General features: G+C 41.5%; 1 protein-coding gene across 1 annotated transcript; it reads right to left on the bottom strand.

Annotated features, from left to right (window-relative positions):
- Positions 1 to 1,215: 1,215 nt before the first annotated feature.
- On the bottom strand, positions 1,216 to 18,166 carry LOC139353457 (uncharacterized). Its single transcript, XM_070997702.1, has 2 exons — positions 17,902 to 18,166; positions 1,216 to 2,558 (listed from the first exon to the last, which is right to left on the bottom strand). Exon 2 carries the CDS (start codon positions 2,555 to 2,557, stop codon positions 1,520 to 1,522), a length of 1,038 nt encoding a protein of 345 aa, XP_070853803.1. The 5' UTR covers position 2,558; positions 17,902 to 18,166; the 3' UTR covers positions 1,216 to 1,519.
- Positions 18,167 to 18,405: the final 239 nt, after the last annotated feature.

Here is an 18,405-nt window from a genome sequence, read left to right as displayed (position 1 = left end):
CTATTTCATCGTCAGTTTTTCCTACTATCTGGAAGGACTCTTTTATCATTCCACTTCACAAAAAGGGTGCGAAGGCGGATGCCCAGAATTACAGAGGTATTTCTAAATTGTCGGCAATTCCTAAAGCATTTGAACGTAATATTACTTCTCATTTGCAACATTTATGTTCCTCGCTAATATCACCGTGTCAGCATGGTTTTGTTAAGCGAAGATCGACCACCACCAACCTTCTGGAATTGTCATGTATTGTAATAAATGGATTTAAGAATAAAATGCAGACTGACGTTATATACACAGATTTTAGTAAGGCCTTTGACTCTGTCAACCACTCTCTTCTCGTATTCAAATTAAATCAGCTTGGGTTTCCATGTAATCTATTAACTTGGATTTCAAGTTATTTGAATGGTAGGACTCAGAGGGTTATATTCAAGAACGCTGCCTCAAAACTGATCTATGTGACATCTGGAGTGCCTCAGGGTAGTCATTTGGGCCCTTTGCTGTTTACTTTGTTTATTAACGATCTTCCCTCTATCATAACACACTCTCGTGTACTAATGTATGCTGATGATGTAAAGCTTTGTTTATCACATAATGATATAGCGTCGGGTTTCAACTTACAGTCAGATATTGATTGCTTTCAGGGATGGTGTCAGTATAACCTTTTAAATTTGAACTGCCTTAAATGCAACGATATGACTTTTCATAGTGGTACTCCTACTTTTGTTAGTTACTCTCTTCAAAATACGCCACTCGACCGTATATATTCAGTTAATGACTTAGGCGTTCTTCTGAACCCAAAACTTAAATTTGACTGCCACATAATGTCCACTATCAGCAAGGCCATGAGTGTTCTTGGGTTTATAAAGCGTTGGTCAAAAGAATTTGATGACCCTTATACAACCAAACTATTATTTACCTCCCTTGTCCGTCCTATTTTGGAATATTGTTCTTCGGTTTGGAGTCCACAATATCAAGTGCATATTGACCGTATTGAGTCGGTACAAAAAAAATGTCTTCTTTTTGCCCTTCGTAGTTTAAAATGGGATCAAAAAATAAGGCTACCTTCCTATCAGAGTAGATTACTATTGCTTAATTTACCTACACTTGCAAATCGTAGAACAATGCTTGGTACTATTTTTATGCAAAATCGTATAAGAGGTGATATTGATTCTGTAGAACTTGTAAACCGCCTAACTTTCAATGTTCCTGTTAAAATTTGCCACGATGTACATCTAATTTTTGTCTGCACGAGCCCTTTCGCGTTCTATGTAATAATTATAACAACCTTTATCATTTAATTTGCACTTCAACTTCTATCCGGGTATTAAAAACTAATATTTTAACTCATTTGCTTCATTCTTAGATGCTTCTTTTATTTTCATTTGTGTCCCGTCTATATTTGTTTTTTGTATCTTCCTCGCGAACTCGTATTTTTTGCCCAAATTGATAAAAGGGCCCCGCGCGTAACAAGCACGTGCTTGGTGTCGTTGGGCCACTTGTTTGTACTGCTCGTAGTGCATCAACGTCCATCATTATTATCACTATCTTCCATTCGGAGAGGTGGGGAATCAGGTGACGCTAGGACCAGGTCGTTTTCGGCATCGGAGGGAGACCTCTCGGACGGGGAGCCTAACAACAATAAAGTATCCAGGTAGTTTTCCCAAGCCGCGGTCGTTACCCTGAGACCATCGCCTTCTAACGAGGAATCGTCGGCCGAGTCGGCCCTTCCGGTATCTTGATCCATCTCAACAGACCAATCCAAGTGTCCTGGTGACCAGGTTGTTCGCGGAGTTGGACTGCGAAGCGGGTCGTAATGATCCGTATCACCAATCGAGGAGAGCGCTGCGTCGAAGATTATTTGGGAATCAGGAGCTGCTAGGATCCGGTCGGGTATGGCATCGTTGGGAGCGTTTCTATCGCCGCTGCTGTCGTCCAGGTAGATGTCCCAAGCAGCGTTCGCTGCCCTGACAGCGTCGGCTAGGGGTGGTCGATATCCTCCAATGCCAAAGCGACCATCGCCCCCAACCGAGGAATCGTCAGACGATGTCGAGTCGGTCCATTCGGTCCCTTGAAACTCCTCAACGCAACTCTCCAAGAGTCCTGGTGCGAAGGAGTGGTGGTTTTGGGTGCGCAGCCAGGAGGTTAGCCACCAGTGAGCCGAGTCGGTTACAGGTGCGATGTCGTCTTCGACCCTCAGCCTTGGCAGTCGCCCTAAGTTCAGTGCGGTTTCCTCGTTGTACTCTTCCTCGCTGTGGTCTCCTATCGGTGAAATCTGGCCCGGGTGCACGAAAGGTTGGGTTGAATCCGAATCGTAATTTCGGGAACTCATCCCTGGGCTATCGGGACTTGTGGGCTCGTTGCTCGCTGTCGAGATTCTTCCTCTGGGTTCCTCGTCTTCATTCCTACGCAATGCTATGCCACACCCCGTGGGGCTGTATCGCGGTGACGTGGTAATGTCCAGAACCGACGACACGTCGGAGTTATGCATGCTGTCACTGCTGTTGCTCAATGTATCCCCATCGTGGTCGATGGGCGGAGAAAGGCCATCCTGGTTCATCCTAGGAAAGTACATAAAGAGGAAAAGTTTTATATTATACATCGTTATATATCGTTAATAACGTTTCAAAATTTAAACAAGGAAGAACGCTATAGTCGAGTACCTCGACTATCAGATACCCGTTACTCAGCTAAAGGGAGAAAAGGGAAATGGGAGATATGCAAGCAGCAAAGCGAGACTGAAATGCGCCACCTACCCGTGATCTCAATATATGGTTATGTGGGCGGTAGACAGACTTAAGCGTTATGGGCGTTAGAGTGGGCGTGGCAAACTTTTTGGGCCAATCGATAGGTGTTGGTGAGAACAATACATTTCAGTTAAAATTTTATTTTAGCACCAAAACTGTATGAGCCACAGTTTTGGGCGGTTTGTGGGCGTTAGAGTGGGCGTGGCACGCTGCTGAAAGAAGCGTTGCGCTGCGTAAGAAGCTCAGGAATCTGCATGCCAAATCTCAATAGCCTAGCTCTTATAGTTTCCGAGGTCTCAGCGTTCATCCGGACGAAGAGACAGACGAACAGACGGACATGACTAGATCGACTCGGCTAGTGATCCTGATCAAGAATATCTATACTTTATGGGGTCGGAAACGCTTCCTTCTGCCTGTTACATACTTTCCGACGAATCTAGTATACCCTTTTACTCTACGAGTAACGGGTATAACAAGATTTAATTTTCTATTTAGTTAATTACGTTTTAAGCTTACTTGCTCTACTGATAATTCTAACAGACCATGAACAAAGTCATGGAAGTCATGGTCAAAGTGAGTCAATGGAAGGGGACCAAAAAATTTCAGGGAGATTAAAACCACCCAAAACAATCAAGAGATACCTGTCGGAAAGATGAGATAGAACATTTTTTATTGCAGTCAAATGGTGCTCACAAATTATTAAGTCGGATCCAGGTGGAATATAAGAAAAGTTACAAAAATAGGGTAAGATTGCAAACAAAAATTTAACACAAACCAATTAACTGTCGTTGGGTTTAATAAAGTATATTCTCTCCGATGTTTGACTAGAGGTAACGGCAATCAGTTGGGAAGACTTTAAGAATTTAGTATATTAAATATTTCTGGAGGAGCAGATCTTTTAAATGAAGTTATATTACTAGCATAAGAATATTTAAACTCTTCCACTATAATGTTTAGCGATGGTATGTTTTGGTGTATAAATTTCAAAACATTTGCAGATAATTGTTTCCTATATAGAACAACAGAGAGTCTCTTTCTTCCTCCACCAGCAATCTAAACATCGTTTGTCTGACTATCGGGACCAGGGACTCTTATAGAGCTTACTTCTCCTGTAGGCACAAAAAGTAGTGTTTATCCCTTAGACTGACTAGCGGAACCAGGGACTTTTCCAGAGCTTTCAGTACCTATGGGCACTGCCGGCAGCGAAGCTTTAGACCCCCCAGCGCCAGTGGAAGCCGACATAGCTGCCGAAACCGATCGGGTAAAAATGCTGAGTCCCTCGTCTCTGATCAGAGGTCCTAAATACACTTGTCTGTCATCACCTGGTTTAACAGTAGGTCGGCTCCAAGGCGTGATCCTTTCAAGTCGTACCGATATTGCTTAGTCATCCAAATGGAAGAACTCGTTCAGTTCCAGGTCTGGTTCGATGACGCTGTTGAGAGTACAAAATGGAAAGGGCATATCCTTCAAAAGACTTCGACCATTTTACCAAGTTCGTATGGGTACAGCCGATCTGGAAGGCCACCGCGGGAGAAGTCGAAAGCTTTCTGGAAAATAACATTTTTCATCAGTTTAGAGTGCTAAGGCTTAAACACTCCGATAACTGTAAGCAGTTCGTGTCTCAGGTGTTCGCAAAATTGCTCAGCCAAAATCCGACACAAAAAAACAGGATTCTATGCTCCACAAGTGAATGCAGCTCAAGGAGCAGTCCGATCCGTACTGCAAATGCTCAGGGAAACGACTGAAAGACCAGCGGCAGTGGCTAAGAAGTGGTTACCACGAAGCTTTGGGATTTGAACCTGACTATGTGAGTGCGTATTCAAACATGCGATGTTTCGTCGGCATTGCTACAGCAGATCTAGTACAGTGACTTGATGACAAGATGTCAAGAATTATTCTGGGATAAAGTAAGCCAAGGATTTATTTGGGTGCACGAGAAAGCAGCAAAGAAGTTGAGTTTGCAATACGTCAGATGGTATTCTGCATATGGTATTTGCATATGCAAATATATATAAAAGAATGCAAACGTCAAGGGAATTCTTTGTACGAATATGGCAACGGAGTTGCAAAAAGTATAGGAGTACACGAACAGAATGACCACCCCAGCAAATTTTCCTTTAACCCAAGAGATGAGGACTCGCCTGAGCGAGCAGAGGAGTCTTCCCAATGGCGGACTGGGAATGCCAGGAGGCGGAATCTCTTCAGGAGGAAAATGAGAATCAATGTTGCAGAAGTTATCTTAAGGGAGCGGTATTCGTTTTTAATATTAACTAGTAAAAATGTATAAAAAAAATACAATACATAACAACACACATTGATAATAAAAGATAACCAAATCGAAATAAAAACCACATCACATTTTCACACTTCAATATATTGTATTTATACCCGTTACTCGTAGAGTAAAAGGGTATACTAGATTCGTCGGAAAGTATGTAACAGGCAGAAGGAAGCGTTTCCGACCCCACAAAGTATATATATTCTTGATCAGGATCACTAGCCGAGTCGATCTAGCCATGTCCGTCTGTCCGTCTGTCTGTCCGTCCGGATGAACGCTGAGATCTCGGAAACTATGGGAGCTAGGCTATTGAGATTTGGCGTGCAGATTCCTGAGCTTCTTACGCAGCGCAAGTTTGTTTCGGCACAGTGCCACGCCCACTCTAACGCCCACAAACCGCCCAAAACTGTGGCTCCTACAATTTTGATGCTAGAATAAAAATTTTAACTGAAATGTATTGTTCTCATCAATACCTATCGATTGACCCAAAAAAAGTTTGCCACGCCCACTTTAACGCCCACAAACCGCGAAAACCTGTGACGCCCACAATTTTCATGCTAGATAAAAAATTTTAACTAAAATGTATTGGTCTCGTCGATACCTATCGATTGATCCAAAAAAAAATTTTCCACGCCCACTCTAACGCCCATAACGCTTAAATCTGTATACCGCCGGTAGGTGGCGCATTTTAATCTCGCTTTGCTGCTTGCATATCTCCATATAGCTGAGTAACGGGTATCTGATAGTCGAGGTACTCGACTATAGCGTTCTTCCTTGTTATACCCGTTACTCGTAGAGTAAAAGGGTATACTAGATTCGTCGGAAAGTATGTAACAGGCAGAAGGAAGCGTTTCCGACCCCATAAAGTATATATATTCTTGATCAGGATCACTAGCCGAGTCGATCTAGCCATGTCCGTCTGTCCGTCTGTCCGTCTGTCCGTCTGACCGTCTGTCCGTCTGTCCGTCTGTCCGTCTGTCCGTCTGTCCGTCTGTCCGTCTGTCTGTCCGTCCGGATGAACGCTGAGATCTCGGAAACTATGAGAGCTAGGCTATTGAGATTTGGCGTACAGATTCCTGAGCTTCTTACGCAGCGCAAGTTTGTTTCATTAGACTGCCACGCCCACTCTAACGCCCACAAACCGCCCAAAACTGTAACTCCTACAGTTTTGATGCTAGATAGAAAATTTTAACTGAAATGTATTGTTCTCATCAATACCTATCGATTGACCTAAAAAAAAGTTTGCCATGCCCACTTAAACGCCCACAAACCGCGAAAACCTGTGACGCCCACAATTTGCATGCTAGATAAAAAATTTTAACTGAAATGTATTGGTGTCGTCAATACCTATCGATTGATCCAAAAAAAATTCTGCCACGCCCACTCTAACGCCCATAACGCTTAAATCTGTCTACCGCCGGTAGGTGGCGCATTTTAATTTCGCTTTGCTGCTTGCATATCTCCATTTCCCTTTGAGTAACGGGTATCCGATAGTCGAGGTACTCGACTATAGCGTTCTTCCTTGTTTTTTTTAATGTGTACATTAGTCGATTACTAATCGAGCCAGTACTAAATATTAAGCATGAATTAATCGACCGTTAGATAATAAGTTAATTACTAATGCGTTCTTGATTTTCGTTTAGTGTGTAAATGTCATGTAACATCTTTATACCCTTGCAGACGGTATATTGATTTCAGTCAGAAGTTTGCAACGCAGTGAAGGATACGTTTCCGACCCCATAAAGTATACATATTCAGCATGACTAAACGTGTCGATCTAGCCATGTCCGTCTGTCCGTCCGTTTCTACGCAAACTAGTCTCTTAGTTTTAAAGCTATCGGGCTGAAACTTTCCCAAGAGTCTTATTTCTTTTGCAGGTGTATATAAGTCGGAACCAGCCGGATCGGACAACTATGTCTTAAAGCTCCTTATATCTTTGCTGTTTTTTAACATATAACCTCATATGCTTGGAAATAACATTTTTTAATTAGTTTTAAATTTCGAATTCAATTTTATCAAAATCGGACGACTTTATCATATGCTGCCATAGGAACGATCGGAAAATTGGTGGGAAAATAATATGAAACAAATTATAGCTTCGGTGTTTTTTAACATAAAACTTCCCACGCTTGGAAATACCATTTTTTAATTAGTTCTGAACTTCGAATTTAATTTTATCAAAATCAAACGACTATATCATATAGCCGCCATAGGAAGGATCGGAAAATTGGTGGGAAAATAATATGAAACAAATTATAGCTTCGGTGTTTTTAACATGTTATCTTATACTATTGGAAATATCAATTTTTGTATTTTTAAATTTAATAATTATAGCTGCAAGGGTATACAAACTTCGACTTGCCGAAGTTAGCTTCCTTTCTTGTTTTTGTTAATTTAAGATACAAATATCTCTGCCTGCAGCCCAAGCAAAATTTAGACGTTGACTTTAATGTCAAATAACTGATAATTAAAATGGTTGCGAACCCGTTTGTGGGCTTCTAAGATATATATTGGTTTAGCGTTTTTCTTAATATGCCCATTTAATTGAATCAACCCCAAAAACTTAAGTCGCAGAAGTCTGCGTACTGCTAAGAAGTCCTTATTATCTTTATACAATTTTGTGCGTGAGTTACCGCCTCAGCACTTACCCTCGGCGATCCCCCACCGAAACCCCTACGACTGGCATAAATGCCATCTCAGCGCAAATATCACGTTGGCAACAAGTGCCAACATAAACATCTGGGCCGCTGCACATCCGCTCCAATTGCAACTCCCTTCCGCTAGGTCAGCATAAATTGTATTAGCTATAAGCCATTGAAAGACAAAGATAAAAATAAATGAAGTCAGTCGCTGAGACGAACCCAATCACGGCAGTCCTAAACGATCGTATTATCATTTGGGCGGTCACCTTTTACCTAACACAGGATATTCTCCACCCTCAACCATATTTCAACACGTAACTGGCGCAGTCGGTAGACCCTTGTTTAAGGACAGGTCTGACCCCAACATTCTGAAGGAAGGATCTGAGACAGCAAGGGATATGTCAACGATTTACATTATTTGTACCATAATTATGTAAGAGTAAGTAGAGTGAAGTGGGTGCAATGGAATGGAAAATAAACAAAACTAAAAAAATAAATTAATAAAAAAAAAAAAAAAAAAAAAATTAACAAAATATGCAATCAAGGAGTGTTATAATCAGTGAGAATAAAGGCAGTATTCGAACCGCAGGCAGAGGATTGTGAAAGGAGAATAGGGCAAGTACATAATGTCCGAAGTTGAACGACAGCAGATTGAAAAAATAATTAAATAAAAAATATATTCACATAGAATGTGTTTAATAAGTGGAAGAAAATTAACTTGGAAGTTTAATAAGAAGTTTTAATAATATTAATAGTGGTCGTGTTTGCGAACTAAATGGAAGGTTTGAGTGCAACAAAAGGCTCGTGGTCAAACGCCGGCGAACGGTCGGGAGCACCGACGGTTCGAGGTTGCGTCGAGCGGTTCGATCGAACGGTCGGATGTCGACAAGTGTCGGCAGACGGTTGTGGTCGGCGATGGTTCGATGCGCACCGAACAGCTCGGTCGAACGGTCGATCGTTGGTAGATGACAGAGAGAAGATGTTGCAGACAGTTCGATGTTGCGGTATTTGGTGGTGTTCGGCCATGAGCAGTGACAGTCGGGTGGTTGCAGACAGCTCGGATCGAGTTGGAAGTGGTTGTCGGCAAGTTCAAGCAATACAGAAGACAAGAGAGTGGTTCGATAGGTTGGATACAGGGAGATGTCGAGGCAGTGAACTAGAAGTTCGGGAGCAAGAGTTATAATTCAAAATAAATACTATAAATAAATTATTGGCTCCATTTGCATGTATTGAGCGGCGCACTGTATTGCACAGGGCGGCCGCTTAGCGTGAGAATGAAGTAAAGCATCATGAACAATTAAATATAATTAATATCGGTTAGGCTTTCACTTGTATTAGGCGGCGAACTGTGGATCACAGGGCGGCCGCTTAGCAAGGGGAGGTACTGATTCGATAGAGAGAATAAGAGAAGTGATATATATCCATTAACATGTATTAGGCGGCGCACTGTAATGCACAGGGCGGCCGCTTAGCGTGGGGATGGAAGAATATGTTACTAAGAGAATACAGAGAAAAATTAATAAAATACATGGAACGTGACACGAGGCTTTTCACATGTATTAAGCGATACACTGGAACAAACAGTGTAGTCGTTTAGCATGGGGATAGTCAAAGGAAATACAAATAAAAATCCCTAATGGCACTGACTGTCCGCATTTGGTTGTGATGCTGTATCGCACAGCTGAGCAGCTAGCTTCAGCATGCCGGGTAGCAACGATTAAAGGAATAAATAAAATAAATAAACAGTAAAGAACAATTAAATTATGAGGTATGGTAGGAGGAGACGGAAGTACAGTGATAATAAAGAAAAAAAAAAAAAAAATTTTCTAAATGATTATAATGAAATCCATTGTTGCTATTTATAAAAACCAATCTGAGGAAAAGTACTTATATTGAATTAATTACAGAATTCCATTGCACAACACGGACACGGATCTACACAAACACAAGAAGAAAACAAATAAATAAGAATAAGTAACACTAAAATTAAGAGATACACTAAAATTATCCACTAAAATTATACACTAAAATTATACACAGTATACATAGTATAAGCACACTACTAAGTAAAGAAGAAGAAGACAGCAAGAATAGGAAGAGAAAAAACAATTGTTATGACAGAAGAGAATAGGACGACAAGTATGGCGACGACTAGCGTCCTGGAAGCTATCAAGGTCATAGACCTGGTAGAGATAATCCCTAAGTATGAAGGAGAATCGGCGAAACTAGATGGATTTATAGGGACAGTAGAACAGGTCCTCAATCTGATAAAGGGAGAAGAGAGGTCAAACATAGGAGTGATCGCACTCGGAGCGATAAGGAGCAAGATTGTAGGAGCAGCAGATAAAGTCCTAGATTTGGATGATTCGGAGCTAAATTGGGACCAGATAAAGAAGATATTGATTACCCATTTCAAAGACAAGAGATCTGAACAGGATTTGATTATGGAATTAACACATATTAAGGAAAAGAAGTTGGAATTAGAGGCCTTGTACACCAAAGTTATGACCCTAAAGAAAGCCCTAGTGAGCCAGGCCAAGTCCAAGGAGCAAGGCATGTTGTTGAGGGGCGAAAAGACCAAATGGTATGAGGATATGGCCTTAAACGCCTTTGTGTCAGCCTTAAAAGGACCAATAGGAGTGACTATCAGGAACATGGGGGTAACCAATATAGCCAAAGCCTACGAGATAGCCTGCAGGGAAAAGAACTTGGGCACCCTGGAGGAGGTAGAAGTGGAAGCAAAAGGGCAAGTTTTGACAGAGCCGCAGGGCAAAGAGGTTAAAGAAACTCCGAAACAGGAGCCAGGAAGGCAAGATAACCCAGTACCCGAGTCGCAGACTGGCACTTGGGCTCAGTATCGGTGGGCAGAAAACACCTTACCACAGTTCCCAATGCCATTTCCGATGCCCAACATGAATGGATGGCCGGGATTTGGATTTCCGTGTCCCATGATGGGGAACCCATTCAGACCAGACAGTTTTAACCAGGGGGAAACTTCCAACTACTCAAGACCATATCGTAACTACCAGAACAGGAACGATAATAGGAATGATAATTGGAATAATAATAGGAACTATGGGCAAAATAATCGAGATAGGCAGTGGTATGGAAACAACAGGTATAACAACAGGCCTAGAGAGGGTCAGCGAGCAATCCAGGCGGCTGGAGATGCAGAGGGTAGTGGCCAGACAAGGATGTCTAGGAATTCGAACTATTCCGGGCAATCGTATAATTCCAACAATTCAAGGCAGTCGAATAATTCGGCCAATACAAGACGGTCGTATAATTCGACAAATAACGCAGAGAGAGGGGGAAATCAGCCGGCAACCAGTGGCCAGTTGCATAACATTCAAGAAGACGATGTAAATTTTCCGAAATCAGCCTCGAACAACCAACAGGATATTTAGGGGCCAGGAGGGGCCATTCAACCCTACCTTATGTATTGATCAGAATCACTCCCGAAAGAGTAATTAAAATGTTAATTGACACAGGATCTACTTTCTCTTTTATTCGACCCGAACTGGCTCAATCACAATACGTGAAAGACCTACAAGACCCAATAGCAATTAAGACAATTACACAATCTCATAAGATTTCGAAAGAAGCATACTTGCCGACATTCAAGGAACTGGGAGGAATAGGGAAGATGAGGATGCTGCTCTTCAGATTCCACCAGTTTTTTGAAGGATTAATCGGAATAGATTTACTACAACAGTTAAAGGCCGTGATCGATATAGAAAATGGGTGGTTCCGCACGGTAGACAAGAGGTTGCAGATTCAGTTTGCTACATATAGACCAAGCGAGGTTCACAGGATAGAAGCGGGAACAAAAAGAGTTATAAGTATTCCAGTACAGGTACCTGATGGGGACTTCTTACTGAGTAAAACAACAGTAAAGGAAGATATGATCATTTCAGAAGGAATTTATAGGGCAATGGCTGGAGAGAGCCTAGTAGAGGTAACAAATTACGCGGAGATAGACCAGGAGTTGTTTTTAGAGGAACCATTAAAAGTGGTAAAATTCAAAACTGAGCAGCATTTCGAGCTCAATAATATAGAAGGAACAGGGAACGAAGATACAATCGTACCGTTCCACAAGATCAGGACAGAGCACCTAAATAGTGAGGAGCTTAGAGAGCTTCGCAGGATTTGCAAGAAGTACCCTAAGGTATTCCATAAAGAAAAGGAGAAGTTATCGTTCACTAATGCAGTCAAGCATCAAATTAGAACGGGGGATGACATACCAGTGTATGCCAGGCCGTACCGGTATGCATTCAAAGAGAGACAGGAAGTTAAGAAACAAATAGAGAAGTTACTAGATCAGAAGATCATTAGACATAGCCACTCACCATGGAGTGCGCCGGTTTGGTTGGTGCCAAAGAAGAAGGATGCCTCAGGAGAGAGGAAATGGCGGATGGTAGTGGACTATAGGAAGTTAAACGAGAAAGTAATTAAGGACAGGTACCCGATGCCAATAATAAGTGATGTATTGGATAGTTTGGGTAGGGCCAAATATTTCTCAACCTTAGATTTGGCGAGTGGATACCACCAAATCGAGGTAAAGGCAGAAGATATTCCGAAAACAGCCTTCTCGGCTGAAGGGGGGCACTTCGAGTATGTAAGAATGCCATTCGGATTGAATAACGCTCCAGCAACCTTTCAAAGGTTAATGAATAACATTTTCGGGGAACTACTGGGAAAATGTTGTCTCATATATATGGATGACATTATGGTATTCTCAGCCTCGTTGCAGGAGCACATCACGGATTTGGAAAGAGTCTTTAAGAAGTTGGTGGAAGCTAATTTTAAACTACAGTTAGACAAGACGGAATTTTTGAGGAAAGAAGTAGAATATTTAGGACATGTAGTAACCCAACAAGGTATTAAACCAAACCCAGGGAAGATCGAAGCAATTAAAAGATTCGAGATTCCCAAGACTAGGAAACAGATCAAATCGTTCCTAGGCCTATTGGGGTACTATAGGAAGTTTATACGAGATTTCGCGGCTATCACGAAGCCGATGACGAAACAATTAAAGGGCAAAAAAACTGTACAGATGGATCAAGAATACAAAGAAGCATTTGAGGTATGCAAAACCTTACTATGCAACGATCCGATTTTACAGTTTCCCGATTTTGAGAAACCATTCATCCTGACCACGGATGCAAGCAACTATGCGATTGGCGCCGTATTATCCCAAGGAAACCTGGGAACGGACAGACCAATAGCATATGCTAGTAGGACATTATCAGGATCGGAGGTGAACTATGCGACCATAGAAAAAGAAATGCTGGCCATTATCTGGGCAATTAAGCATTTTAGACACTATGTATTCGGCACAAAGTTCAAAATAGTTACGGATCATAGGCCACTGACCTGGCTGATGAGCATCAAGGAACCAGACTCCAAACTCGTAAGGTGGCGACTCCAACTGTTGGAGTATGATTATGAGATCGTATATAAAAAGGGCTCCTTGAACGTAGTGGCAGACGCATTGAGCAGAATTCAACCCGAACTCAATGTGTTAGAAGATGCGTCGGGAATAGCAACGAATGGAGAGACAATTCACTCTGCTGGAGAAGACCTACAACTGGGATTCCCAATATCAGAGAAACCACTGAATGAGTATAATATTCAGGTGGTTATACAGGAAGGGGTGAGAGCAGGAGTAGAAAAACGAGTCCCATTTAGGAATAAATTAAGAATAATTTGGACGGAAAACTGTTTTGACGACGAAACAATTGGCCGTAGGCTAAAAGAAATTCTAAAACCAAAAAGGACGGTGGCGTTATTGATTCCGGAAAACTTGGTGATAACGATCCAGGACGTATATTGCAAATACTTTGCTTATAGTAAGTTGTATAGGGCAATAAGATGTACAGTCTTGTTGCCAGATATAACGGAAAAGGGCGAACAGGAACAAGTCATTAAGGAGTATCACGAAAAGAGCAATCATAGGGGCATAGATGAAACGTTAGCCCACCTCAAGAGGAAGGTGTTTTTCCTACTCATGAAACAGGCAATCGCACAAACGATAAATAATTGCGACAGCTGCCAAATTCAGAAATACGATAGGAAACCAAATAAGATTAAGTACAGTCTGACGGAAACGCCAGAGAGACCTATGGAAATAGTGCACATAGACTTGTATTTCGTGAACAAGAAAAATGTACTAACCATAATAGACAAATTCTCGAGGTACGCTTGGGGATTAACAATTCCAGCAAAGGAAAGCGTAAATATAGTGAAGGCAATAAAAGGTTTCATGGCCTTGTTCGGAGTACCCAAGAAGATAGTTTGCGATCAGGGAGTAGAATTCTCGTCCAACCTCTTCAAAGACTTTTGTAGGCAGTACGATTTGGAACTGCACACAACGTCCTTTCAGCAGTCGTCGAGCAACTCCACGGTTGAAAGGCTACACTCCACGATTACGGAAATATACAGGCTTATTAACGAAACTAAAAAGACAAATAAGTTAGATATCAGACATGAGGAAGTACTGGATGAGGCGTTTATAACTTACAATAATGCTATTCATTCAGCCACTAAGTTAACACCGCAAGAATTATTCACTGGTAGAACACATACCTTCTTAAATAACGTAGCGTTTAACAATGAACACGATTATTTGCAAAAGATCAATGCGTTTCAGGCAGAATTGTACCCAAAAATCAAAGAAAAAGTAGAGCAACAAAAAATCAGAAGGATAGATGCAGCAAATGCAGATAGAGAAGAACCAAGCCCGGTACAGGCAGGTGATACAATATTTAGGAAAGAAAACAGGAGGGATAAACTTACCCCTCGGTTTTCGAAACACAAGGTTTTGGAGGACAACGGACTAACACTAACATCAACAAGACCACAAAAGATCCATAAAGAAAAAATCAGGAAATTAACTAAATCAAATGAATGATTCATTCCAGGTGGTCAAGGACCATGACAGCGGAGAAGAGGTTCGAGATCCGGACATTACAAGGAGACGAACCGGTAGCACAAATCAGCTTAGGCCCTGCTAAAATAATTCAGACACATAAAAATTTAATACACATAATAAGACTACAGGAATATCAGGAGGCTATAGAGAACATATTGGGTGGGCAAGAAAGTCATGTCGTTTTTTTTAGTAATCGTTTTTAATCTAATTTATTTACGACTAATCGAGCACCAGGGTCACACTTTTTAGTATCGTTTTAAAGCTTATTGTCTTAGGTACTATCGACGAAAATTTGGTAATTATTCGATAACATTTGTGGAAGCTATAGCAAATTAAACATGGAGGACCAAAGTGAGCATTTTCGGCATATTTTGCTTTTTTACTTCCGAAAAGGAAAAAAAGCGGTCGAAGCTCGCGAAAAATTGTGCGAAGTGTATGGTAAAGATGCCATGAGTGATCGCCAATGTCAGCGCTGGTTTTCCAAATTCAGGCTTGGAGATTTTGGAGTTAAAGACGCCCCACGTTCTGGTCGACCATCGGCCGTTTTTGACGAACAAATTCAGGCTTTGCTGGATGAAAACCGGCGCTATTCAACGCGGGAGATGTCAGAGAAGCTCAGTGTGTCGCATACAACGGTTGAAAACCATTTGAAGAAACTTGGCTACGTAAGCAAGCTCGATGTTTGGGTTCCGCATAACTTAAAGGAAATTCACCTAACTAAGCGTATCAACATCTGCTATTCTCTGCTGCAACGGATTAAAAACGATCCTTTTTTGAAGCGGATCATTACTGGCGACGAAAAGTGGGTTGTTTACAATAATGTCCAACGAAAAAGATCATGGAGCAAGAAAGATGAGCAAGCCCAAGCCACATCAAAGGCCGATATCCATCAGAGGAAAGTTATGCTGTCTGTTTGGTGGAATTGGAAGGGTGTAGTGCACTTTGAGCTGCTGGGACGGAATGAAACCATCAATTCAGATGTGTACTGTCGCCAGCTATCCAATTTGGCGGAAAAAATTAAAGAAAAGGAGCCGGCACTAGCTAATCGCAAGCGTATAGTCTTTCACCATGACAACGCTAGGCCCCACACATCTTTGGTCACTCGGCAAAAATTAACGGAGCTGAATTGGGAAGTGCTACCACATCCACCTTATAGTCCGGACCTAGCACCTTCAGATTACCATTTGTTTCGCTCTCTTCAAAACTCTTTGAATGGTAAAAACTTTGATTCAGATGAGGCTGTCGAAAACCACTTGTCTCGATTCTTTGCTGGAAAAGACCAAAAGTTCTTCGAGCGCGGAATTATGCAGCTGCCCGAGAGATGGTCATTAGTGGTCGAACAAAACGGCCAATACATAATTGATTAATTATAAGTCCTGATATAAATAAATCATCTTTGAAAATATTGAAAAAAAACGACATGACTTTCTTGCCAACCCAATAGAACAGACACTCAGAGAGGTAGTCGAGGATGCAGAAACAAAGGACCTCGTTAGGGTGTTACAAAACAAATTACACATGATTAAAGCCAGGCTGGAAGCAATATGTCCCAAGAGTAGGAGAACTAGAGGGTTAATTAATGGGTTAGGATCGGTTGTCAAATCTATAACGGGAAATCTTGATGCAGAGGATGCAGAAAGACTGGAAGAAGAAATTAGGAAGACCCAGGAGGAAGAGAAGGTATTGAGAGAGACAATGAATGCGCAGGAAAGGACAGGAGTAAAGTTCAGCATAATGTTCAAAAACCTAACAAAATATATTAATGAGGAGCAAACTAGGGTAACCATGTTCATAAATAACTATAGGAACGGAATAAGTAAAACGTTCCTGGAAGAAGATAAAAGAATATACAGGTTAGAATACATAGATATAATTTCTGTAACGATAGACATGTTAGGATTGAATATTAACGACATAGCAGAAAGCCTGTTGCTGGCTAAGATAGGATTAGTTTCAAAATTCATATTTGATAAGCAAGAAACAACAAAATGTGTACAGGAGTTAGAAGGACAAGGCATAAATATAACGTCCGAGGAACACATGTATGAATTCTTAGAATTAAAAGCAATTATGAACAGAACGGACATAATATTCTCAATTAAATTACCGGTTTTTAAAAAGGGAACGTATTCTTTGCAGAGAATAATAGCGTTACCCATGAACAAAACTGAATATGTATTAGCACCGGAATATATTGTAAACAACGAAGAAGAGATATATTACTATAAGGAAAAATGTCTAAAAATAAGAAATTTATTTACATGTAAGAATGAGAAAATAGTAAACCAAGTCAATGAGAAATGTATTAGGAAGCTGATTAGCGGGGAGGAAGCAAGTTGCGAGACGAAGGATGTAGGACTCGTGAGCAGAATTTTCGAGCCGGAAGAGGGTTACATCGCTATATTCAATGGAGAGAATATAAAGGTGCAAACAGACTGCGGACATGAAAGGACCATAAATGGATCAGCACTGATCACATTCAGAGAGTGCAGAGCAATGGTAAAGAACATCCAATACGGAACATTGGAAAAGCTTGGCACAGTGAGATTAAACTTACAGATACCTCAGATCAAAGCCATCCAAAAAAACCGAACTACCCAAGAATTGGGCATACATGAGTTGAAGATGGAGGACATCGAGACGAAAATACAAATCAATAGAATCCAGACGGGAACAGCAATACACGCAACAGCGACATATACAATGCTAACCGTACTATTGATAGTGGTAACAGCCGTGGCTTGCTTGTCGAAAAGAACGACCACCTTTACACCAGCGGCACCACTCACGTCATTCACGCCAACTATTGGTCCACCTGCCACCTTCACACCTACCATCGCTCCACTATGGTCGGTAGTTCAGTCTGAGGGGGGAGGAGTTACCGCCTCAGCACTTACCCTCGGCGATCCCCCACCGAAACCCCTACGACTGGCATAAATGCCATCTCAGCGCAAATATCACGTTGGCAACAAGTGCCAACATAAACATCTGGGCCGCTGCACATCCGCTCCAATTGCAACTCCCTTCCGCTAGGTCAGCATAAATTGTATTAGCTATAAGCCATTGAAAGACAAAGATAAAAATAAATGAAGTCAGTCGCTGAGACGAACCCAATCACGGCAGTCCTAAACGATCGTATTATCATTTGGGCGGTCACCTTTTACCTAACACAGGATATTCTCCACCCTCAACCATATTTCAACACGTAACTCGTGCACTCAATGTGTACGTAAGTAAGTGGACTGTCTGTATTGAGTGTATAAATAAAAAAAGTTTTCTTTCGCGCGGCTGAGAGAAATTTACCTTGTAATGCTGAAAAACACACTAGTTATTTGCCACTCTAGTCGTAGAACCACGAATAGTTGCCGGTTGCCAATCTATGATATAGCTTTCAGGCGGTGAAGGTCTTCAGAAAGCAGAGAACCCAAATGCTGGTAGCTGCTGGTACGTCGCTAGAAGCTGATGTTGAAAGGTGATAGTGGCTTGCTGGAAGCTGATGGTAATTTTTTTTTCAATGAGTGTAAATGAAAACTGTGAGCTTGTCGAGATGACAGTTCTGTAATGAGACCTTTTTTGGGTTGCCTTAAAATGTTTTAATTTCTAACTAAATTTTGATACACACTAGATTTCAGACCGGTGTTCGTTTTTGAACGGCGTAAACTAGGGTGTGAACGATATTTTAAGAAAACGCTATAGTCGATGGCCTCGACTATTAGATGCCCGTTACTCAGCTTAAGGGAGTACGAGAAGGATGAGGTATATTCTTAAAGCAACTCTGTTTTTTCACGAACACATCTAGTCTATAGC

This window comes from Drosophila suzukii, chromosome X, assembly GCF_043229965.1.
Source record: "Drosophila suzukii chromosome X, CBGP_Dsuzu_IsoJpt1.0, whole genome shotgun sequence".
Taxonomy (NCBI): Eukaryota; Metazoa; Arthropoda; class Insecta; order Diptera; family Drosophilidae; genus Drosophila; species Drosophila suzukii.
The sequence above is the reverse complement of the archived record's forward strand: the minus strand, read 5'-3'. Positions and strand labels throughout refer to the sequence as shown.

Coding starts and splice junctions, on each gene's coding strand:
- LOC139353457 (XM_070997702.1), bottom strand. CDS start 2,557: ATGAACCAGGATGGCCTTTCTCCGCCCATCGACCACGATGGGGATACA.